The sequence below is a fragment of the Xiphophorus maculatus genome, chromosome 13 (genome assembly GCF_002775205.1).
Source record: "Xiphophorus maculatus strain JP 163 A chromosome 13, X_maculatus-5.0-male, whole genome shotgun sequence".
Taxonomy (NCBI): domain Eukaryota; kingdom Metazoa; phylum Chordata; class Actinopteri; order Cyprinodontiformes; family Poeciliidae; genus Xiphophorus; species Xiphophorus maculatus.
In genome coordinates this window covers 22626651-22650724 of record NC_036455.1, presented here as the reverse complement: position 1 = coordinate 22650724, position 24074 = coordinate 22626651, and the positions used below count along the sequence as shown (strand labels likewise).

The 24074-nt window shown below is 37.7% G+C and overlaps 2 protein-coding genes across 2 annotated transcripts in view; one reads left to right on the top strand and one right to left on the bottom strand.

Moving 5' to 3' along the window:
* Positions 1 to 6600, top strand: part of gabbr2 (gamma-aminobutyric acid type B receptor subunit 2) — a 184787-nt gene extending 178187 nt beyond the window's left edge. Inside the window, exon 19 of the mRNA XM_023344732.1 lies at positions 1903 to 6600. Within this exon, the coding sequence (XP_023200500.1) occupies positions 1903 to 2068 (166 nt within the window). The 3' untranslated portion in view covers positions 2069 to 6600. The remainder of the gene's footprint in view (positions 1 to 1902) is intronic.
* elp2 (elongator acetyltransferase complex subunit 2) overlaps positions 4533 to 24074 on the bottom strand; it is a 35401-nt gene continuing 15859 nt past the window's right edge. The window contains exons 11-22 of the mRNA XM_023344733.1: positions 23263 to 23394; positions 22132 to 22281; positions 21765 to 21956; positions 20684 to 20753; positions 20403 to 20498; positions 19308 to 19365; positions 17579 to 17651; positions 16448 to 16640; positions 13267 to 13388; positions 12978 to 13120; positions 11961 to 12074; positions 4533 to 10667 (exon numbers count right to left, since the gene is read on the bottom strand). Of these exons, the coding sequence (XP_023200501.1) occupies positions 10472 to 10667; positions 11961 to 12074; positions 12978 to 13120; positions 13267 to 13388; positions 16448 to 16640; positions 17579 to 17651; positions 19308 to 19365; positions 20403 to 20498; positions 20684 to 20753; positions 21765 to 21956; positions 22132 to 22281; positions 23263 to 23394 (1539 nt within the window). The 3' untranslated portion in view covers positions 4533 to 10471. The remainder of the gene's footprint in view (positions 10668 to 11960; positions 12075 to 12977; positions 13121 to 13266; positions 13389 to 16447; positions 16641 to 17578; positions 17652 to 19307; positions 19366 to 20402; positions 20499 to 20683; positions 20754 to 21764; positions 21957 to 22131; positions 22282 to 23262; positions 23395 to 24074) is intronic.

Below are 24074 nucleotides of genomic sequence, written 5' to 3'. Positions count from 1 at the left end.
TCTAACTCACTTACTCAAGCTATGCTGGTCTGATCTCATTCAGATTTTTCCATTGTTTGTATGTTTATGTCTTATATCTAGGTGTAATTGAATATTTTACGTAGCAGCTAGGACCAAATGTATAATATACTCTAACTGTATATTGCAGGAGAAGTGGGCATCATAAAATTTTACAGGATCATCAAAGCACATATTTATATTTAATTTCTGTAGAAATAAAAAAAAAAGGCGGTTTGTCCAGTTCACAATTAACCAACATTTAAAACCTCACACTTCTCAAGAACTATTAGATAACTTTTGTTATCCATCTTTATTGGGGTAACAACTCTATTTATCCACTGTTACAAATATTCTTATATAATGTGTTTACTGTATTTATCATATTGTGATTTTAAATATCTACTATCCAAATGTCACAAGATGTTTTAGATACTTATAATGCCATTATTACAAGTATTTAGAAAACTACAATCTCATTGTTACAGGTAATTGTAGACATCTACAGTCAATTCTTTAAAGTAATTTCAGATAGTTGGTCTAGTCACATGTTTTTTTTTTATACAGTATATATAGTGAATTCCCATCATCTGAAATGTCACCAATGGTTAGTAAGGGAGGTTTTATCTGTAAAGGTCTTTTTTGAACAAGGAGGAGTAAATTGTAGATATCTGCATTTCATGTCTAGTCTAGCCTTTATGGTAAAACAGCAGCGTTTCAATTTTCAAGAATCTTGACAAACATTAAGGCTTGTTTTTCCAAGCGCTTTGGGGAGTTTGAAATATATAATTTTGGGGATATTTGCATATCAATGATATATGGCTGACATGTTTACCAAGAAAAATGCTGTTTTTGACATCTTAAAAAGTTACTAAACAAGCTGTAGGAGCTTGGTTTTAATAAATGTTTCTGACAGTAGCTTTCCAGACATTTTATTGTTTTTCTTTGCTTTTGTGATACGATGCAGCTAATCAGTTGTCGTTTCAATATATTTCAGCTCCTTCGGCATAAATTCAAATTAAATAGACAATTTAATAGTCCTTGCTGAGGTTTTCAATGTCTCATATCAGATAGAAGCAAACTCAGAGTGCAGTTACAAACAGTAAGAGATCTAGTTTTAGTTCTAATTTCAAAATTAATTTGTTTCATAGTTAATTGTCTTGGTTGACATAATTATTAAAGAAGAGTGTAAAGTATTCTTATGAACTCAGGTCGTGCACCCACCTGTGTTTCTCTTTGCAAATCAGTGATGCAATATCAAATCTATGCTCAGCAATCATGTGTGGGGCCAAATATGTGAAAGCAGCCCATGAAGCTTGATAAACCAACACCTAAATGATCCAAAAGGATGTCGAGATCAATTAGACTTTACAAGCCTGAGCACAAATCAAAGCAGCACAACTGACCAAGGCAACAGTACCTGCTCAACAAGGCTGTTTTTAAATGTCATAAATTATAAATGTCATTATAAATTTGGCAGCAGTATAAGTATTCGTCACTCATTGCACCATCTGCCCATTTTCAAAAGCTGGTCACAAAATGTAAAAAATTTGAAACATTTTTCATAGATAATACAACATTGGAAGATCGTGGGTTCAGGATAAGATAATAAATATTTTTGCCATTTTCTGCTTTAATTGACATATGTCGAGTCTACATAAAAGATTTGCTTGGTTTCTGTGAGAATATATATCTACCTTACATAACATTTTGCTAAAAAAACATACATATACAGATCAGAAGATGCTAAAATTGAGCACACAGGTGCAGCTAAATGCTTAAAAATGATCTAGTAATTCAGATTTGTGGTAGAGGTACAGACAAAGTGCACATGTAAAATTATGTTTAAACATATACTTCATGTTACTATATTTTCTGATATTATCCCTCTCGCCTTCTTTGCAGCATACAGCGTCGACTGTCCTTGCAGCTGCCTATCCTGCACCACGCATACTTACCTTCCATAGGAGGGGTTGACGCCAGTTGCACCAGTCCAAATGGAAGCCCGGGCTCCAGTCCGAGGCACAGACACATGCCCCCTTCCTACAGGGTAATGGTCTCTGGGCTGTGAGCCTCATTTACTCCCCCACTTCGCTCTTTGCTGAGGAGACACAAATGGTTCTTTTTTTCTACAACAAACAGACTGATATTGTCAGCGTATGTGCGTATTCCGTCTTGGACTGAAAAGAAGATGGGGATGAACAAAGAGAGGGGGGAGGGATAAAGTTTTACTCGTCATACCTCTGCACTCGGGTCTCTTGAGGACTGACGCCGTCAGTCAAAACTGGGTGGGGGAGGACGGTTGATGCTTAACTACTACTTCCTCCCTGCTTAGGTCTGCTCACACATATGCACAGTCAGACACAGATATCTACAACAGAGATACACACCCATATCCAAGCACAGTGACACCCCAGCAGCAGCGGTGGACCAGCCCTAATCTGACGTGTAGCCTTATCTGCTTCAAAAGGGATTGTTTCTGTTTCTTATCTGTCTTATGTACTATATGTGCTTGCAGCTACATGTGAGCCACACCAACTTTAACATTTCACTGCTTCGGTGACTGGATATGAGTTTGGGAGCAACGAGAGGAATTTTCGAGATCCAACTAAAGAGAGCATTAAAGGAAGCGTCCCTGTCCACTTCTCAACGTTGTGCAGAAATGTAAATATCATCGCTTTTGACACTGATGTACTGTAAGCTTTGTAAATGCTGTGAATGGACAAATGTATAGGATTTAAGTGTGGTGCTTGTAACAAAGGCAGGTGACAGCTTATGGAATATAACATCCTACAAATCAGATATATGACAGAGGCATAAATCTGTTGGCATAGCTGTTAATATATTAGCTTACAAACGCCATAGATGCATCAAAATTTGTCCAGGTCCCATGCCTCTAACTCGGAGTGAGATGCACGTTGCTCTTTTTTTGTTCCACTTTGCTTTTTTTTCTAGACTCGTTTATGTCAAAGACCTCCTGTCTGACTTTGTAAAGGCCTTCATACTTTACAATTTAATCAGTCCGCCTGGAATCAGACAGCATGTTTTATAGAAACAATAATGCTATGCCTTTTTCACAGGTCTCTGAGAAAATAGAGCAAAAAGAGACCAAGGGAGTGTTTCACAGCTTTCTTTCTTTTTTGTTAACATGCCAAGAAATTCAAATACAGATGTGCACGTAAAAAAAAAACAAAAATACAAGAGAGCATCCAGTGACTTCAGGTGCTGTTGGCGCTTAGTGATGGGTGGGGTCACACTGAAGCTTGCAGACTGGTTTTTATAGACTGTTAAATTGTCTATTTGAACTTGTTCTCATGTCTTACCAGCACAGTTTAGAGCAACGGGGTGCAGCAATAGCACAAAATTACAAGACTTTGAGATAAAACTTTGTGAGGAGGGATAAAACGAAAACAGGTGATGTTGGAAAAAATGTAGGTCTACCAGTACCACGGCTTGATCGGACTAAATGGTTAACCTGAATTTCCATGCACAGCAGCAATGACAGTCGACGTGTTGAAGTCTCGCGTTATAAGCCCCAAACCTGTCTGCAGTGTTGGTTTCAAAGACGGTGATGCCACCACTGCTGGTCACGGTGATTTAGCACAGACACAGGGCTTTCTCTCACAGATAATACAGAGTATCATGACTTAGCAACAGTGAACATACCTCAGTTGCTACAGAAATGTACATCAGTGCCGCTGAGCTTCACCCAAGACCGTCATCAAGAGTATCGCTGTTCTTCGTTAAATTTTTTTTCCTAATGCAGGAGAAAAAGCAAAAGGGGGACTCTGCAGGAAAAATACTTTTTTTACCCAGAGCGGCAAGGTTCGTTCTCAGCATATTGTTTCACCATTGGTGTCTTGGTTTTTATTTTTTTAAGGCGTTTCTTGAGCGCCGTGCCTGTTGTCTTATATTGTAGCCTGCGAGACCCACACTACATACAAAAGGGTCGAAACTGCGCTTACCCAGCAAAGTACATCGGCCACACATCTGTAAATCGAACAATCTGTCACAGACTAATCTAAAGTCCATGTGTCCATGACCGGGGACAGCTTTGGGAGTACATGGCGGAAGCTCCACTCCAGCCGGAGGATATTTCTCCATAAATACAGTCAAACACTTCTCAGAAAAGTTGAGAGGATTCAGAGCTGAAGTTGGGGAGACAAGGATCTGCTGTCAGACATATCGAGGTTTGAGCTCCTCCCATTTCCAGGCCCCTGCTATGATGCACAGGAGCAGAAGGGGGGGGGAAAAACCCAAGCACAGACCTCAAAAAGGAGTCATGACTTCTCCTGCACCTTTGCCAACCAGAGAATCACAATCACAGAACATGTGAGTGGGAGACATTACCGGAGGGTTGGATCTTCCTTCAGGAGAAGCAAAAAAACCAACCGCACATTTTATATATTACAATATACGTGATTGTGTACAACTTTGCTGATACCCTGATGATGGTGTCCATGTATGGAGTATTTGGTATTTGGCTTTCTCAAGACGGCATGAAATAAAATGTATAATTCACAGAGTTACCTCTGTTTTTTTTTTTTTTTTGGTTGGTTTTTTTTGCAACTGTTGTGACAAAGCTACGCTGTTGTTCCATCATATCACCTGTAATTTGATTTTATCATGAAAGGGTCCACACCCCTGTTCAAAAGTCCTATATTTCTGATCTAAAACAGACCATGATACATCTTTACCACCTTTAACCTGACATATAACATGTACCATTCAACTGAACAACCAATTTGTTAGGGTGGAACGAGTGCAATAACGTGTTTAGCTTCAATTTTAGCATGCAGCCCTCTGAAGGAGTTTATGAAAATGCTGCCTTTAGGTGTCACCACATTTACTCTCTCTACCTTGTGGGTAGAAGTAAAAATCTTCTATATTGAAGTCATTCTATTGTCATTCTATTCTATTGATATAAATGTATGATTGGACTCACTGTGATGTTGGAAAATTACAACCTCTCTCCATATTCAGCTTTCCAGAAGACATTTGAAATGCTTGGGGTCAGAATAGAATTGGAGTTTTGAAAAACAGCGCAGCTTAGGAGAGAAGAAACCCCCAGAGCATTATGCAGCCACCACTATGTTTCAGTGTGGATGTTGCTTTGGTGACATGCTGTACTGTTTTTGTGCCAAATCATCTTTTAGTTCTTGTTTTAAAAAATAAATAAATAATTGAAAAAATTCTCCCACCACAGTTGTAATATTTAATCCAGACCTGGATGATTTTTAGGAGAAAGTACTTCAGACTAGTGATCTTACTTATTCAGACATTTTGGGGATTAGAGGAGATTATCACACGTATAATTCAACCAGTACTTAGAAACTTGTGCAGCTTCTCTACATATGGGTCCATCTTTTATATTTTTTTTACCATTTGCCCAGAAATGTTATTATACAAGTTAATAATGTACAGAATTTATGTACCAAATTAAAGGTGGATTTTTTTTAAGAGTATCATAAAATAATCTTTTATGTCCCCAAAATCAGATTTTTCAACAGGGGTGTTTACACTTTTTAAATCCACTGTAGTACCTTACAAGCGTTCGTTTATTTTATTTTATTTGTTTTACCTCTTGATCAGTTCGCACATGTCAAAGCCAAGATGCTCAGTGGACTAACTAAATATCATCTCATCTAACATGCTACTGATTTAGCACCTGTTCACTGAGGGCAATAAAATGAAGGTAGCAGCTTTCGAACAAACCTACTATAATCTACTTGTGTGTTTTAAAACGATTATGAAATCATTTTATCTGATCAGTCCAAAATATCAAATGCAGATCATCAGGTGTTTTTTTTATGTGCCCTATTTTTATTCTAATACAATTTATTTCAGTTCTCATAAATGAATAAATTTTACAAATGCAATGGCGGTGGGTCAAGGGCTCATAAATAACCTGTAATAAATAGCATCATGCTGATGGTTTGTATTTGCCACAGGTCTTTTTACCTTCTCAGTTTGAAGACCAAGGTGACATATATGAGGACATCTTTGTATGTTTCATCGTCAGGTTGACTGGAGAAAAACGACACAAACCAAGATATGTTACACTAACAAAAAATATATATATTACGTGGAGACACACGAAGGTCCATGCTGTTACTGTTTTGTCAGTTTTGATATGTGGTACCACATGGCATTCTGTTCAATTAAAACTTTAAAATGGTGAACAAAAACCTATGTTAAATGCAACATGTTTAAGAGGGGCAATAACTTGTTTTCTTATTACAGAAAGAATAGAGAACTATATATATAAATATATATATATATATGTATATGTAAAGATCTTTACGTACATTCTCATTTTTACATAGGAAACATTTCACAAATCTGAAGTCTTCTTTTTATTTACAGTATCTGTAACTATGTTATGTACAGATGAGGTCTAGATATGAAAATCTTGTATAAAATGAGTATCACACTTGGAACACCTGAACATTTTTTGAGCCATTGGTTGTTATTTGGGGGAGGGAGGGATGAGGAGGGCAGGGCGATGGGGATATTTGAAAAACATTCTTCTTTTGTTGTCTGAATGTTATGGACAGCCTTTACTTTTCACATCATCGTTAAATAAAGTGTGACTGAAAATAATGCAGCGTTTCTTTTATCTTCCTGTGCTGTGTCTACAAATCTACAGTGTTTGTAGGCTTTGTTTATTAAATAAACATTATTACAAGAGCGTATGAATGTCAACATCCAAACATAAAGATAGCAACAGCCACATAAATAGCGTAAACTTGCCTATTGAAATATATTTTTATTACAAGAAACCAGATGCATAAAGTGATATGGCCTAGTTCTAGTCTGATATTAAAATGGCCGCATGGCAAATTCATCCCTCAAGATAACTGTTTTTTTATATTTACATGCATCATTGGTGATATGAAGATACGTTGTTCAGCAAAACACTTGGCCTTTTCTAAAGTTTGAAAAGCCAAACAATGAGCTTCTGTACCTGCATGCATGTAGAATAAACCATAACACATATTTTTTGTGCCAATTGCTAAAATCAAAATGTTGAAATTTGGCATATTTTAAATTTCTTTTGCAGAAATTAAAAACTGGATTTGAAATAAATATTTCCTAAAACAAATACAAATTTTTAAAGGGGCGTAATTTTTTTTTTTTCCCCTGCAGGACTTCACATTATCTGTTAAGTGAACACAGGATTGTTGGTCACTCAGATTTATGACTGCTAAATATTAAATGTGATAAATATTAAAGGCAGTAAAAAAAAAAATACAGGTAATTGAGGTGATGCAATGAGATGCCCATTCAATATTAAAGCTCTTAATCTGCACAACAAACAAAAGACACAGCGAGAGGGATGCCTGCTGACGTCAGAAAGAAAGACGGGGAGAGGGAATAATACATTGGGAATGAAACTCTTGAACATTATGCTTGATGAATTATTAAAGTACATGAGGGGAGCCAGTCGGTGCACAGGATGGATGGCAGCAACTTGTCTGCATTTTGATTACACTACAGTTAGTCAGTGCTGGCAGAATGAAGAGAAGGTATCAATAAATAATCAATCTCGTGATTTTAAAAACAGTCAGAAAATTGATACAAATTTAACATGTTACTTTTCTCTCTATGCATGTTTTTGGAGTTTCCTGAAAATATTTGCTATTTCTATTTATCCATTTGTCAGAAGGTGGAGTTTTAATTGTTGCATTTGCTAAATAATTTTTAATCTGACCTCAAAAAAGTCAAATGACCCATTTTGTGTCACAGTATCACTGAAGCCCCATGTGAGGCCTGCTAAAAATCCATGTTTATAAAGCATGTTTCTCCTTTATGGATCAAGAGGAAAGAGCAAATGATGAAGTAAAGATATACATGCTGAAAGCATTTTAAGTTTGTAGCATGACAAAAATGTGAAAAACCTCAAGAGGTATTCATAGTTTTGCAAGGCTGTGTAACTTTGTGCATGCATCTCCCCTCTACCACTAAATATAAGATTAGGACAAAAGGACTGTTTTCTTCCAAACCAAAGCTAAGCTAAATGGGAGCACAGACCACACACACACTTACACAGATTAGACAAACTAACAATAAAAGGCAAACTGCTTCCTCTTTAAAACATCTTCCTGACATGCTGGCTTTGTCTGTCTAACAAAAGCATGAAATGTCATTTCAATTGTGTAAAAACGGTGCTCTTACTTCCCATTATGATCTCAGACTATAACCCTGAGAGAGCTATGGCTGACTCAGAGGTATAATAACATAATCATCTCAAATATTTTCTCATTTACTTCTTTTCTAAAGCAGGACTCGTGAGGTCTGAGCAACCTTTGTCAGTGGCTTTATTTGCTGTGCCACTGGTCCCCATTTTTATGATTAATCTCTAACATTTAAAGGCTTCTACAAGTGACGTCCTTGGCACCACGTCATGGCAAACTATTTTCACCCAAAAGGTGGTCAAGGGCTTGTTCGACAAGCCTGCAAAAAAAAAAAAAGAAAAAAAAAATTGCATAATGTCTGAATTAGTTTGCAAGCCGGAGTAAAGACCTCATAACATAAAAATAATGATGAAAAGCAAGAAGACTGTTCCATTTTAAAATGAAATATTGAAGATAACGCTTTCATAATAGCATGACATGAAAGTTGGGGATTCCTCATGATGTACAGCAGCTTTTTCCTCATAACTAGTTTTATAGTTTGAAAACAGAGAACTACTCCAAGAGCAGTAGTTCTCTGTTTTTGTGATTGCACACAGTTTGTGACTGGACAGACATAAGGCTGCAGGCAACCACTGACCCCAGACAAATTCACATAAAGGAGGGCTGCTTTTGGGTTTGAAACCCAGCCTGCGCTCTTTGTATGTTCTCCCTGTGCGGGTGTGGGTTCTCTCCAGTTACTCTGGCTTCCATCCACAGCCCCAAAAACATGGCATGTTGCATCCTTTGGTGAGAGTTTTACCATGTTAGCCTTTTACGGACAGGCAAATTGTTCAGGGTGTACCCCTCCTCTGGTCCAATGACTGCTGGAGATAGGTGACCCTTCACACACACCAACGGGCATAGATGATGGATAGATAATGGTGACGGCACACCTGGATGGTTTTAGAGTAAATATCCTGACATGGATTGTCCTTGAAAAATATGTTAGCATATTTCACCAAACTCAAAGAGCAAACTGGACAAGGTCCATGTGATTAAACAGAATCTTTGGTAATACATATTTAATACAAATCAATTAGTTAAATACAGTTCATAAAATGTTGTCTGCATGAGGAGATAAAAAAATGCTTACAGCTGATGTCAGACTGTTTTCAAAATAATGTCTCATAACATTGGCATTACTGTTTCTGTCTTTGTTGCGTCCTTTCAGTTTCAATCCAATTGACTACTATTTTTAAATACTGTTATTCTCTTCCTGCATGGCTGTGGTGTTTTGCATTGAGGCTCCAGTTCTATGTTGTGTACATAATGTCATCACTAGTTGCATTCTCTAAATTAAAATTTTTTTATGTTGTGCTGCATTACAACAGAAGTCCCCTCAATGGTGCCACTTCCTATTTCATATGGAATCCAGATTGAATTTACTCAATTTGTTCCAATAAAATCCAATCACATAATGTCACCCTGGTCCTGATATCAACTCATCTATTGTCTATACCAACCTATACTTGCGGGGTTGAGGGGGTACCAACTAGTGCATCACAGGATTCAAGCAAATTCAGTTTAAATTGATCCCAGTTATTGTGTAGTGCAGTTGAAAATCAGTTGACCACATTGCTAATTAATATTAGGTTATCTAATATAGGAAGGAGATTATATCAAGTCAGTGACTATAGAAATCTCTCCTCCTAAAAAGAAAAAGTTTGGCATAACTTTTGAAACTTTAGGCTATTTGCTTGCCTGCCTTGTATTTGCTTTCTTTTCTTTCTTTTTTTTACATAATTCTTGACTTCAGACTTGGAAAGTAGAGCTACAAGTCTGAACACAATTCAGAAGGAAAATGTAAAAAAAACAAATAAATAAATAATCACAAAACTTATCCAATAAACAATTCTTATTTCTCTTAATTTGGTGTAAACCTAATTATGACAATACAAAAAGATATTCACAAGCAACAACAAAAGCTCATTTTTTAACAAAGTTGTCGTCTTAAAGAATTCAGTCCAACACAAATATTTCCATAGGCATGCGCTAGATAGAGAGCAAAGGTTTCTTCTCTGTAAAGTATCCAAACCAAATGCCACCCTGCGGTTCTGGTGTTTTAACCCTCCTGCTTCCACCCATCAAACCCGTTTGGCTCTGTGCAGACAGACTTCGGGGCTTTTGTGCAGCAGGTTCTGTCCTTTGACTGACCCATGGCCTAACTTGCTGTCACAGGGACTGAATGGTTTGGGAGAGAGCAGCTGTGGTCTGTGTGGCCCACACAGGCCTCTGGCCCTCAGTCCAAGCCTCTCTCTCTACTTGCAACCGACATAATAGTGTCAGTGGTGGCGGTGCTAAAGAGCCTGTTTGTTGATGTTGAAGATTTTGACAGAGTGGTCTGCGCTGGCACTAGCAAGCTGGACCCAGAAGCTCTTCTCTTCGAGTTTTCTCTCCGTGTCACTCGGCCCATCCATCTCGCTGTTCTCTAGACCTGCCCGACCGGCCCGCGGCCTCCAGCGTAGCCGCTTCACTGCCAGTGTGTGGCTTTGTCTTTGAAAGGACTTTTGATGAAGGGAAACAACAGACAAAATGCAGACAAATATCCAGCACACATCCTGTACAGACGGTTCCATCTGTCATCATCAGTGGGGGAAAAAAAAAGTCAAAATAATAAAAGTTCACCTGAATGTTTCACCGGGGACGTAAAAACCTGATATCATTTCATACAGAAAATTGCCAAACTGAGAAAAATACAGTGTGGTTGTAAAACAGCAGGGGAGGTTGGCTGAGGAGACCGGGTCGTCTAATATAGCGTCACAAGAAAAATACTGTCTAGATAAAAACAGAGGGCAACTGGGCAGCACACCGAAGTACACTGAAGTACTGGTTTGTACCTGCTGCCTTGTTTCTTTTCTACTCTAGCAAAATAAGAACACAATGTTTCCAAACTCAGCAGGGAAATTAACTTAACTTATAACAAACCACTGCTGTAGATTAGGAAATAAAATCCTGTACTTGTTCTTACTTGAGTCTAATATAACACATAAAAATTCAACAATTTGCTCTAACATTTAATTCAACAGGCAAAAATATTGTGTAAACTTTTGGAAAGCTCAATATCTAACCCATTAGCAATTTAGACATGGATTGCTATGATGAATGGCTAAATAAATCAAGCAGAAAGTGCTTTATTTTGAAGAATTGCTAGTGTCTTCCCTCCGACATAGTTACCACCAGTTAATCCCTACATTTAAACTTTCCAGTCATTAACTATAGAGTTGGCTGTGGAGACCGTTCTTCTCCGAGTCGGAAGATTTGCAAGATTATTAGGAAATCATGACTGAAATCTTCTATACTAAAGCATTTGTTTTACAATATGTCTCAGTATTGAACATAAAGTTTGTAATAAATAAAAGAAAGGTGAAACGCAATGAAATTTTACTTTGAATAACTAGAAATTACTGTTTGTAATGTCACGAGTTTAACAGCATAAAATGGGACGCATGAGGAACATTTGTTTTGTTCAGAACCAATAAGAAGGGTTTAAGACATATACCCAGCATTAACATATTGTCATAAGCAATTAATCAGTGAACAAACTATGAATGTACAAAGCTAAAAAAGAACAAAAAAAACTCACCTTCTGATCCCGATCACCTGTCAGAGTTGTGGTCTGTTACTTACATACAGACTTAATTTCACTCCTGACTAAAGCAGATAAAGACAGAGACCCAGAGTCTAAGTCAAGTCTTGAGTCTATAAAGCACAAGTGTATCAGAGCTTGGAGTCAATCCGAAGCCCCTCTGCTTCCATTTAGGACCTGTACACCTGTTGAAAGGATACAAGTTGTCTGTCCCACCACCGCTAATCCAGTCACTCCCTGAAACCCCCACTTGACCGGGTCTCCACCTGTAGAGCAGGATTTGTCCACACTCCAGACCAACTGCAAGTAAGTAGCTGTGAAATGCAGAAGAGAACAAATGCATGTCTGTTAACCATAGAGCAGAATGCTCTATTACCTTTTTAACCTCAAACTTACATTTCTTTTTTAGATAATGCCTTTTTTCACAATCACAAGGTGGTCGCTATTAGAAAAGGTGAATTAGGAGTAGACATCTTTAAAACAAAAATAAAAATTACAATAAACTATAAACTAATTGTTGCATTACGGACTCCATGTGTCCTTAGATATTGTTTCAAAAATGTACTGGAAGAATACATCAGTTTGTTCACATGTGAGGGGGGATTAAATAAGCAGATGAAATGGGAGGTTTTGGTTCTTTTTGCAAAGTTTCTCCACGGATGTATAAATTAGGTTTCACCAGCTGATGGATTCAAAGCAGAAAATAACTGAATAAATAGTAGCCTGGCAATAAAGTAGTAGCTTTGTTTAAATTTTTATATTGTGTTAAAATGCAGCTACTTGCAAACGTATTCCCAGTATCTGAAGATGTCAACATTTTGTCTTGTTGCAACAGGAAGTTTAAGATAAACTGCAAGCAGAGCTTCTTATGGCTTTTGATCAACAGTGCTTTTCTTCTAGCTATTCCTCCACAAAAGGCCAGATTTGCAATTTACAAGTAATTTTCAAATCGGTGCATGAATTTTATTTACTGGTATCAGAGAAAAGGGCTTCAATAAAAATGCACTCCAACCCTTTCAGATTTTTATTTGCAAAAAATAAAATAAATTTGATGTATTGTTTTCTTTCCACTTCTCAACAACTGTGTGTTTCTCTCCAATAAAATTACAATAAGTTACACTCAAATTTGTAGCAATAATGTGACAAAATGTAAAAAAAAATGCAGGGGTGTGAAAATACTTAGAAGAAACTATAAATAACACTGAATTAGCATGTACCTGCGATCAGAACAGAGGGACGGACAAAAGGCTACAGCCGTAGCAGAATCCTCAACATCTAAGATGGAGGAACATGGCTTGATCTCCAGAGGAAACACTGGCTCTTCAGAGTTCTCCAGCAAGCATGGCCCCCACACGATCACCTAAACACACATTAACACACAGAAACCCTGCCTGAGCATCGAGAAGTACTCCCCTCTCGCTGCAGCCATCTGGCTTCCTTACTTCATTACCTTCAAAGCAAATTATATTCAGAGGTTTTGGAACTGGATCAAGACTTGATGTTTACCTTCTTGTCCCGACTGGATGTCACAAAGTATTTGCTGTCGGGGCTCCAGTCGCACGACCAGATGATCCTGCTGTGCATGGCTGTGTCCTTGGCTGTGTGTGCGCACAATGAGAACGAAGGCTCTGCAGGGGGAAACAAACAGGAAGGCTGATGACAGAGAAAATTTTACTCATGTACAAAACAAAAGGTGTTATAGGCCAAATAACATGTTTCATTTATCTCCCTTTCAGCAGAGAGGATGAGTTGATGGCCAAACTCTGTTATGATTATTACAGCATCACATCAGCATGTCTGGATCCCTGCTCGGCGGTCAACAAAGCCTCTCCTGGGTGACAAATAAACAATCCCACAAGACGGAGGACCTCATTCCAGCCCCTCCATTTCAGTCAGTTTCGGTTTATGAGCCATTGCTGTTTATTTCCTAGGCCTAAACCATTTTAGAGTCTAGATTGGTTTTCCCCAGAGAGCTTGTTTGTATGCTGCTGGCAGCTGCCTGTCTGTCTGTGAGTCTGCAGTCGTCACGCTCTGCACCGACCTCCGTACGCGCACACAAAACTAATCGGGCAGGTACATGCAGCTGTAAAATCTCAGAGTTAACACAAAAGACCGAGCTGAGCATTTTGTGGTGCTTTTAAAACACTCTCCTCCAGCAAAACAAGCGCACATTCACAGGTTTACTGTTAGGGGCAAACATGTGCAGCAGCTTCGTCCATTAGCAGGGCTCTGAAGGACAGGGCGGCTCTTTATTCAACGAGACTTACTTACTCGCAAAGAGAGAAAAGAAAAAGAAGGGCACAGCGAGTCCAGAGTAAAGCGATACAGAGCCGAACGTATTTACACAAAAACATAGTAAAGTTTAATAATATGATACAGGGGTGCTCAATCCAAGTGGGAAAAGAAAGGCGTCAAACGAAACACGCAGACGGGAGGTGTGCGAATAGAAGGAAGTCAGTTTGTTTGATGTGCGGTGACTTCGTTTAACCTTCCCCCGTCTAGCCGGCGAGGCTGTGTTTGCATTCTCCACAATCACCTTGAGTGATTCAGCAGTCAAGCAGAGCAGACGGGAGTCCCGACCTTCCCCTCGCTCGCCCTCCTCTGTTTAAACCACACGCACGCGCTGCTGCGCCTCCATGCAGCCCTGCTGCACAGGCAAAACAGAAAACGCAGGCCTGGTTATCCCTCTGTCAATGCACATTAAGGCCAAGGCAGGGCAGCCAGCAGAAACGCTGAGACCCAGGAAAGGTGGGAGGTAATCCTCTGGGCTTAAATGTCCTGCTTCACTCACTGTTAATGCAGGTTTGAGTTATTTGTCTGAATTAGGGAGCAGAGATTTTCTCATACAAGTTAACTCATCAATGACGCATTTCTGTTTACAACTGGGACCCTGAAACACTGAGAAGCCCAACAGAAATCCAGGTTCAGTAGTGCTTGCGTTCCCGTTTATTTCAGACTGTAAGCATATTGTTCCTCTTTCTGTTAAGCAATAACAGCGACTAACGGATTCTGTTGGTCATATCTCATCAGAATATGACCAACATATAAATGCCCAACAAATAAATCCAAGTCTAAATATCCAAATGACTCTGGCAATCCTAATTAAACCTATCTAGATGACTGCTTAAAAAAAACAAGCAGTAATAATACTGGATTACGTGTAAGGTAAAACAGCAAACTAATCCTGCGACTGCCAGAAAAACAGAGCCTCAAAATACAACAAATCTATAAAAACACTTCAGAACTTAACTTCACTTTGTTCATAGATGGATAAAAAGATAGATGATTTTATTTAGGAATATAGGCATGAATTTGCCATTTATCGTCTAACAAACCTGACAGAAAAGCGTCTGTTAATAAATTACACCCAGGTGAACGATTTCTAAATAGATTTACTTCTAAAGGCTAAACTGACTGGACTGAATTTAATTAAGGGGTTTCAGAGTTTGGAGTTGTACAAGAACTAAGAAATTCAAATGGGTATGAATAATTCTTAAAGCACATTTGGCTATATACAGTGTGGGAATAGTTGGAGAAAATCTGTTTAATCATAAAAGTTATCTTTAAAAATAGTCATTCCTGCATTAGCTCCTTTTTGGCCGAGTTTCAATCAACACATCATTTGCTTGGCTCTTCACAGTATTAATTAGTGGAGTCCTTCCAAAAAAAGTCAGTTTGACTTTAGAATTTAATTTGGCACAAACGTAATCATTGGGTTTACCTTATTTTAATTAATTTGAGTTGAAATGGCTTGTGTCTGCCAAAAGGACTCTGACGTTGTCTTATTATGTTGAAATTCCATCAAACAGATTTTTAATTAATTTAACTTTATTTACATAGCACCATGATGAACTATTATCTCATCCTGAGATGTACTGCATTTAATAGCTACAATTATCACCTCATGGTTAATAGTAACAGTTTAACTTCACATCTGCCCAAACTTCTGAAATAAAAAAAAGAAAACCTCAGTGGATTCTTTTTTGGAGGTTTATTAACAACTTTTGACAGTGTGGTGAAAAAGTATTTTCTGCTTTAGGACTCATCGCTGAAAGACTCTTCAGTTATCGCCGTACTTTCCTCCAAAGGTTAGGGGGCAATTACATTTTTAAAAAAGGCCATGCTAGTTTGTATCACTACTTTTTTCCTAAATAATAAAATCCCCATTTGAAAACAGCTTCCAGGGCCAAGTCTTTTTTTGTTGTTTTCATGGTCAAATTTGAAGGATGATCTCAAATATTTAATTATGATAAGATTTCAACAACGAAAGAAAACCATAAGGGGGAAAACAGTTTTAAAGAAAAAAAATGTTTATGAAAATATTCATCTTGATGTCATTGTATGACAAAACACTTGAAATATGGATGACAGAAATAACACAAGATGTTCTTTACTTTACACATCACACCAACCTGGCAATAAAAAACAATTAAAAGCATCACTACGGTTTGCATCTGAGTAACTAAAAATTACAGTCCACAATTCTGTTTCAGAACAGATGGTCGCAGTCTTCCTTCCTGTTCCATTGCTATGCAGGTAATTAGTGAGACATTTGTGTTGCTGTGAAATTTTCATTCCCCCTTAGGGAAGTTGATCTTTGACCATCTGAATGGAAAAAACAATTTCAACACTTCATTTAACCATGAGACGGTGATGGCTAAATTTAGCCACGTTTTTCTTTTCTCACCTGGATTTTCTGGTGTTGGCAGCTTCCGTCTCCATAACGACCAGGTGCGATCTCTGGAAACAGCCAACAGGAACTTTGTGTCAGGTGAAAAGGCCATCTGGGTGACTGTAAGGGTGTGATATGGCAACGTCTGCAGCTGACGCCACGTGGCTGTGCTCCACAGCAGCACAGCTGCATGTTCAGCTTTAGATGCCTAAGTAAGAGAAGAGGAGGTCATTTTAAATTCAGCACATCAGTACACGTGATTCACAATGTCAGATATAGTAATGTCTGTTTTGGAGAGGTTTTCCAAATCCAGGACGCTCCAAACAGACAAAAGTTGAGAACTTAAAGGGATATAACAGAGACCCTCTCTGTAATCTGCAGAAAGTCCTGCTCTTTCTTGCAGCAATAATAAGCCAAACCAAATTGAAAAGTATTTTATCACCCAAAAACATAATTCAACTTGAAAAGTGCAACCTGCTAATGTTTACATATAGTTTTTACTGGATGCTCATTGATCTGATTTCTCTTAGCATTTTCCTACTTTATACAAAGTATTTGAAATTTTACATGTTCAATTTAACATCATCGGTGCTGTTCTCTTACTTTTTTAAAATCATGTCTCTTACTAAACTAGAATTATCCAGAAAAAAAGAAAAGAGCTGTAATTTTTGTCACTACATGCGGTACGTTTCTCTTGTGGGTTGTGTAATTCTCTCTCCTACTTCTCCTGTAAATACTTTCTTTAATGCTGTTTTTAATTACAATTTTGCTCTCCACATGACCTGCCAAGTAATGATGGATTTTAACTTGTATTTCAATATTTGTAATTGGTAGTCATTTAAAACAAACTAACATATAGAATTTCAGAGATAAAAAAAAAATGACTGAGCATAGAAACAACATAAATCAGAAAATGTTTCAAACTGAAAAAGAGCAATTTATGGAAGTGGAAGTCCGAAAACGTTATTATTGATTGTTGCCACCTTTGTGGGCACATGTGTGTGTTGGGGTGTGCTTGATAGGTTTCACACCCTGAAGTGAAGCATGTGTGCCATAAAAGAACATTTCCTCTCTGACCTAGTGCTGTAATGCACAGGAGATTCATGTAATCCAAACTGTGAGCCAGTCTGTTTCTGCAACACTGACCTTGCATGCTGATGCAACCAACGTCTTGGTGCTGTCAGAGGCAAGGCAGAACATCTCAAATCCATGACCATACCTGAAGATAAAGAAGGGCAATCATTCTCAGATTAATTTTTAACAGCCCTGAAAGACATGGGAGGACAGGTAGATGATAAGACAAAGGGCAACAAAAAGTAAAAGAGAAATAGAAAAAGCAGAAAGAGATCATCCGACTTGTTTTAAACACCAGCTTTAAAACTCTGAGCACCATCATTTGAAAACTGGTAAATAATTATGGTATGAAATTAATTAAAAAAAAACTAAAAAAAACAATGATGATCTGGTCTTTCTTCTGACTCACGAGCAGCCAGTCACTCAAAGCCTAATCGTTTTTAGCTCACCATCACCTGGTCATTTCAAAATGTCATCAAACTAAAATCACAGGCTGCAGTTCAGTAAGGGAAAAAAACTCCCATCTTTCTCTACCAGGAAGCTTTTAAACACGACAGCAATTTGGCCAGGATGGTCAGAGCATTATTTATGCCACAAAAATAATGTGGCCACTTACTCATTTTAATGTTTCTATTATGCACTAAATGATTCAAGAGGTGCAGCCAAATGGAGGCAGAAAAAACTGCTTTTCAACACAGATGATGTCCACACCTCGAATAAAAGGCTGTGCCATACGTCATGTTTATGGAAGATTGACTAGTAAATGGATTTAGCATTGGCAACAAATGGAGGCAATATATTCATCCTAGAGAGGGGCCTCATGGGACGGCTCAAAGTTGGATTCTGATTGGCTGACAGAAAAGAGGGCGAACAGTATTGAAGAGCCTCTAGAAATCACTCACTCAGAGTTACAATAAATGCTTTTTGGCAAAACAAAGAAAAAAGTCCCTCAGCTTGCTTAAGAGTAATATTAGGCCGCATTAGGCTCCCATGTCTGATTTTGAATTTTTTTTTTTTTTTGAAAAACACTAATGCATATTTTCTTAATTGTTTTTGCATACAACAACATGTAGACAAAGAACTGTCATACACAGATTCAATCTCAAGACGTTTTTCAAATTTTCCATGTATTTTTTCATATATTTTCGTATTTAAAAGGGGGGCATTGGACAAACAGATGATGTACAAAACAAATAACAGCAAAACATATTCCTATATTATAGATCTATAATATCGACAGCACACTTGCATTCTTTATAGAGAGCTGGCAATAGTTAAAAAGAATGCAACAGGCCATGAGAAGCTAGTTGAAATGGTATAATATAGCAAACCCAACAGAATCTACGACACCTCAACATGACTCAAGTCAAGAGTTGGATGGCAGGTTGAGTATAATATGGAGTGTTAGTTTTCCTCCATGCACGACGTATTGCATGTAAGTTAATTTTGTTCTTATCTGACCTAAGCAATTTCTTCCTCTGAAAATTGAAAACCGTTGATATTTTCCTTCAAATTCATATTTATCTACTATTTAGTGTTTGTCTATTACAGAAAATTGTAATAGTAAAATTGAAAACATGATAATCTTCAAAAGAGTACGATTACTTCTGCAAGGTCTTGTAACTCTAGAATTATGGGTTCTAATTTGAAATGACAGCAGCATTATTTTAAATTAAAGTGAAGGTCGGTGTAAGCAACGGACAAATCACTTGTGAGAAATGACATTAAAAATTGAAGAAAAATGTTTTGAAATCATTTAACAGCAGGTCCCAAACATAAAAGAAATAAAATTGATACTTACAATTTCTGGACCTCAGGCCACAGTGTATTCTGGAGGAGATGATCCTCTGGGGGTGGCTCTGTAAGTCCACACAACCACAGCCACATACAAAAATGAGAACATAGTTTAAAATCCTTAAAAATATCACTTGCGAGGCTCTAAAAACTGGGTTGTTCTGATTTTTAAATGTAGAGTTAAAAATAAATTTGGATTATACTCAAATCAATACATTTCCATTACTTCGAAATGTATTGGAAATGTTAACCCTGTACTGTTAAAGACTGACAGATAGGACCCGAATGTAACAGGAGGATAATTTAAAAAGGAAAAGAAACGGCATGAGTACCATAAAGAGACTGAATTAAAAGCTACATGCTACCGTGAGAGCAAGACAAAGTTTCTTCACGTTCACAGTTTTCATTTGGTTTGAAATTTCTTCAGACCTTAACAAGTTTTCAAGGGGATGGACTCAAGTAAAGACTCAAATTCTGCCCTCAGTTACAGATTCTGTAGAAGCACATCTTGTCGTGAAGTTTAATGGAACAGAAAAGTATGCTCCTTGTCCTATTAGTTATTGTTATTGGTCTTCAGCTCGTCATATAGACCTAATTATTCACTCTTCCTGCCCGCAGAAGCCAATCTAACAAGAGAAAATACATTGTTAACAGCAGTTGGCACACTTTGTAGATCTCGCACCGCCCGGGGTTATCGATACTTAAGCTTTGCAGTCCCATAAGCTTGCTTTCTAATTAGCATTGCAGATTAAGTAGCGGCTTCACTCATGCTGATGACAGCCCTCAACACCCTCCAGTCCATGGGGAATAAAATGCTTCGTTGTTTGGCTCTTGTACATTTTGGATTTTGGCCTCTCAAGGCAATCTTATCCAAAACATATAACTTGTTTCCCTACCAAAAATTCAGTTCCTAAGAAGATATTTTGACTAAGAGGTGCACAACCAGTGATGACATTAACTCTTGTTTTTTCTTGTTTTTTGTTTTTTCTCCCTCCAAATTCTTCATTTTAGCTGCCATCACTGCCTCTTGTCGTACAAAAGAACCCCCTTTTAAATCTGGAGGGTTTATCACATTTGAAGATAAATATGAGCTTTACAGTACCAGTCAGGCTGAGCGGGTGGAAATATGACTCCTGGTATTGGTCAGATATACTGCTGAACTGTTCCTCTTCTTCAGTAGTCTTCGGGACAAGGTCGCCTGTAAATTCACATTAATGGAATGAAAACACCGAACAAACCTTTCTAAACCAGATTGGGCACAGCTGTTTCCAACTACATAGTTAAAGTGAAATTGATTTTTGAATGAAAAGTGATTATAAGATAAAACGGAGCCCCAGAAGGAGTAGTGAAACACTTAACTGCTGTGCTGGGAAAGCATTTTACCTTGAAATACAGCCTTGTTGGAAAGACCCAAGGCAGGTGTGCTAGCTCCTTCTGGAAGGCTGGCTGAGCCCTGGGAAAAAGCAGACAGATGGAGGAGGAGACAAATTTACAGAACAACTGGGTCTCCATCTCTAGGGCCCTATCAGAAGTATTTATACCTCTAACTTTTTCACATTTATACACGTTACAAGTATCATTAACCTCAATGAATTTTGTGTGGATTTTATGTGATAAACAAAAACAAAGTAGTGCCCAATTATGAAGCGGAAGGTTTTTAAAAAGTATTTACAAACAAAAATCTGAAATTTAATTTGTTTTCAGCTCGTCAACAAGACACCCCGAAATAAAAACACAAGGCAACAATTTCAGTTGGAATCCAGCTAGTTGGTAAACTACAATACATCCAACATCTGTAACTAATTCTCACTACCTAGTCTGCTGCTTTTAGTCATTAGTCAGAAAACAATAGTGAACAAACAGCATCAAAAAGACCAAGGATCACAGCAGCAGGTGTGTTGAACTAGGGAAGGAATTAAAACATTCAATATACTTTGGACAATACTGCATTTGAGGTTGCGAGATATTTGTGATTGGTACAATGCTTCACATTGACAACAAACCCTAAACATACAGCCAGGGCTACAATGACAAGGTTGGATCAAAGCATATTCATGTGGTCAAAAGTCCAGACCCAAATTAAATTGAGAATCTGGGCCAAGACTTTTAAATTGATGTTCACAGATGTTGTCCATTAATCTGACTGAGTTTGAGTTATTTTGCAATAAAGAATGTAAATGACTTTCAATATCTGGGTCTGCAAAGCTGTTGGTGAACTCAAATAGACTTGCAGATGTAAGAGCAGCAGAAAGTGTATCTACAACATACTAAGTAAAGGGGTGAATACATAAGCATGAAACCATGTTCCCCTTTTCTGCCACTTCACAACTATGTACTATTTTATGTTAACCTACAACATAAAATCCCAGTGAAACACACTGAAGTTTGTGGCTGTAGCACAACAAAATGCCAAAATGTTCAAGAGATGTCACAGCATTGTAACCACAGAACAGAGGATACTTACACTGGATTGAAGCAGCTTTTCTTTTGAAATCCCAGAGATGCTAGCAAAGTTCTCCACAAAATTTCGAGGCGCTTGAAACACTCTGAGGACCTTCTCATCAGCTCCAGATACGAACTGAAACCGCCCAACCATGGCCAGACACTGCATGTCATAACCGTGGATCTGAGGCCGAGAGATTTCATGCCAGGTTGCCTGCAGAGTTGAAATCCACAAAAAAAACATAAATAAGAATAAAGAAATAATAAAAATCTAGAGATGATTATGTGGCTAAATGGAAAAAGGTCCTCTACCAAATTAAACTTTCTACATTTAGATCACAGTTCTTTCTGTTTTATCATTTATATTCCAGTTTTGCGTCTGCCTTTACCTGTTTACTGTCCTGCTTCCTCCATGGAGTGAACAGTCTGGTGGTCTGGTCTGAGCCCACGCTGAGGATGAACTCCCCCTCAGGATCCCAGCTCAGGTCTTGAACAGCATTAAAGTGACCTGATATCACAACTCCTGGTCTCCACCCTCCCTGCATGGAGAGCATAAAGATTTACACTTTTTTTTTTATTCTTTAAATTATATAATAATACTGCATATATTAAATATTGTATTTCAGTGAGGTACAAATCTGTGTAATTTTAATAAAATAATATCCCGGTTTGCTCTCCAATACTGTGGCTCATGTGATGTGACCTCAAGCTAAATCTGCCTGTAAAATATTTTTTTTGGAGATGTAAAAAATTTTTCCATAAGCATCAGAAATTAAAGATGCAATGAAAACTACAAATAGGCAGCACTTACAATAATTAATCTTCCTGTCATCCAATGCAGATGCTCTATCTGCACTGATGAAGATTCACTCACCTCACCATTCTAAATCCACCAACAAGTTGATATTCTGGCCTTTTATTATTATTATTTCAGCTAAGAATTCTTCGACCACTTGGGGGATGTGACATACTGTATATTATGCAGTATTAGTCTTTCCTGTCAACCTGACATGATCAAGAATTATGGGGAATTCAAAAAGTGCCATTATGATAAAACCAACTTCATCCGTCCAGGCGTAATAGAAGTTAAGCTTTCATGTCAAAGAGCACAAAATCTGACTGTTCATAAATGAAACACAGACGTCAAAGACATGATGGGACTTGATGTTCCTCAAAATAGGTAAGTAAGGCTTTGTAATAATATTCTGCTATCAAGATGTCGCCACCATATACATTAGGTAAATATACATACAACAAACCAAATTGTATACATGGGAATTGGAATTCTATATCATACTAATCATTCAATCCAAACAGACCTTTGTGAATGTGATATTGTACAGATTAGGATTACAATGATCCTCACAAATTGACAAACTGTGCAACATCTAAGCCCCTCATAAATGAAGGTAGTTTTTTTTTTCTTTTTGCTTTCCAAGTATACATTTTCAAATCAGTGATAGAGTAACTTAAAAGATTTCATTTTAAAGGTTATGTATTTAGACAGTTGTGGTTGTCACCTCTTTATCCTGATCCTTGCACCAAAGGTGTAGCGCTCCGTGGAAAGCATGGGCCAGAATCATCGAGCCATCCGGACTCATCTGGCAGCCGTAGAAGCCCAGAGTGTTTCCACCTACTTCCCCGACACGCACCTGGTTTTGAAGAGACAGAGAGAAAAAATGTGGATCAAACCACTGAGTCATCTGCTTTTTCCAACACATTTACAAAACAAAGCAGTAGGTAGTGGAGAACATTTAGTTACTGGGTCACTCATCAAGTGAATGCGCCTTGCAAAAAATAAAATTAATAAATAAAGTCATGCATGTGTCAAAGTGGAAAAAATGTGACCCATTTAATTATGTCAGCATTTTCTAAACAGTTATTGATGAAGGATTTAACAACTGCTCTTTAGTCCTATGTACACTGTTTGTTTTTCTCAACCTTCTGAACAATGACATTTCAAGAAAACAAAAGATAAGGATGAAGTAAAGCTTCTCAAGTGTTGTTTCAGTCTCTCTTAAAGTCTCATTAACTAACAGACTTCATGATGGTGGACAGAAGCGAGGAGGGGAATTAAAAAGAGGACAAATGAGATTAAGCTGACAACTCAGATGAGAAATTATACAAAATGGGACTTATTAGACTTGAATAAACCCCATGTTTTCCTCCAAACAAAAATAGATTTGTCTGGTAAATAATGAAAGCAATTTCACCACAGCATATTACATGAAACAACTAATCATGAAAAATGTCACAGCTTGAGAACCCTGACGGTTTTATACAAAATGGATTTGGATGAGCGTCTCTGACCACAGTGTCGTCCTCAGTTACA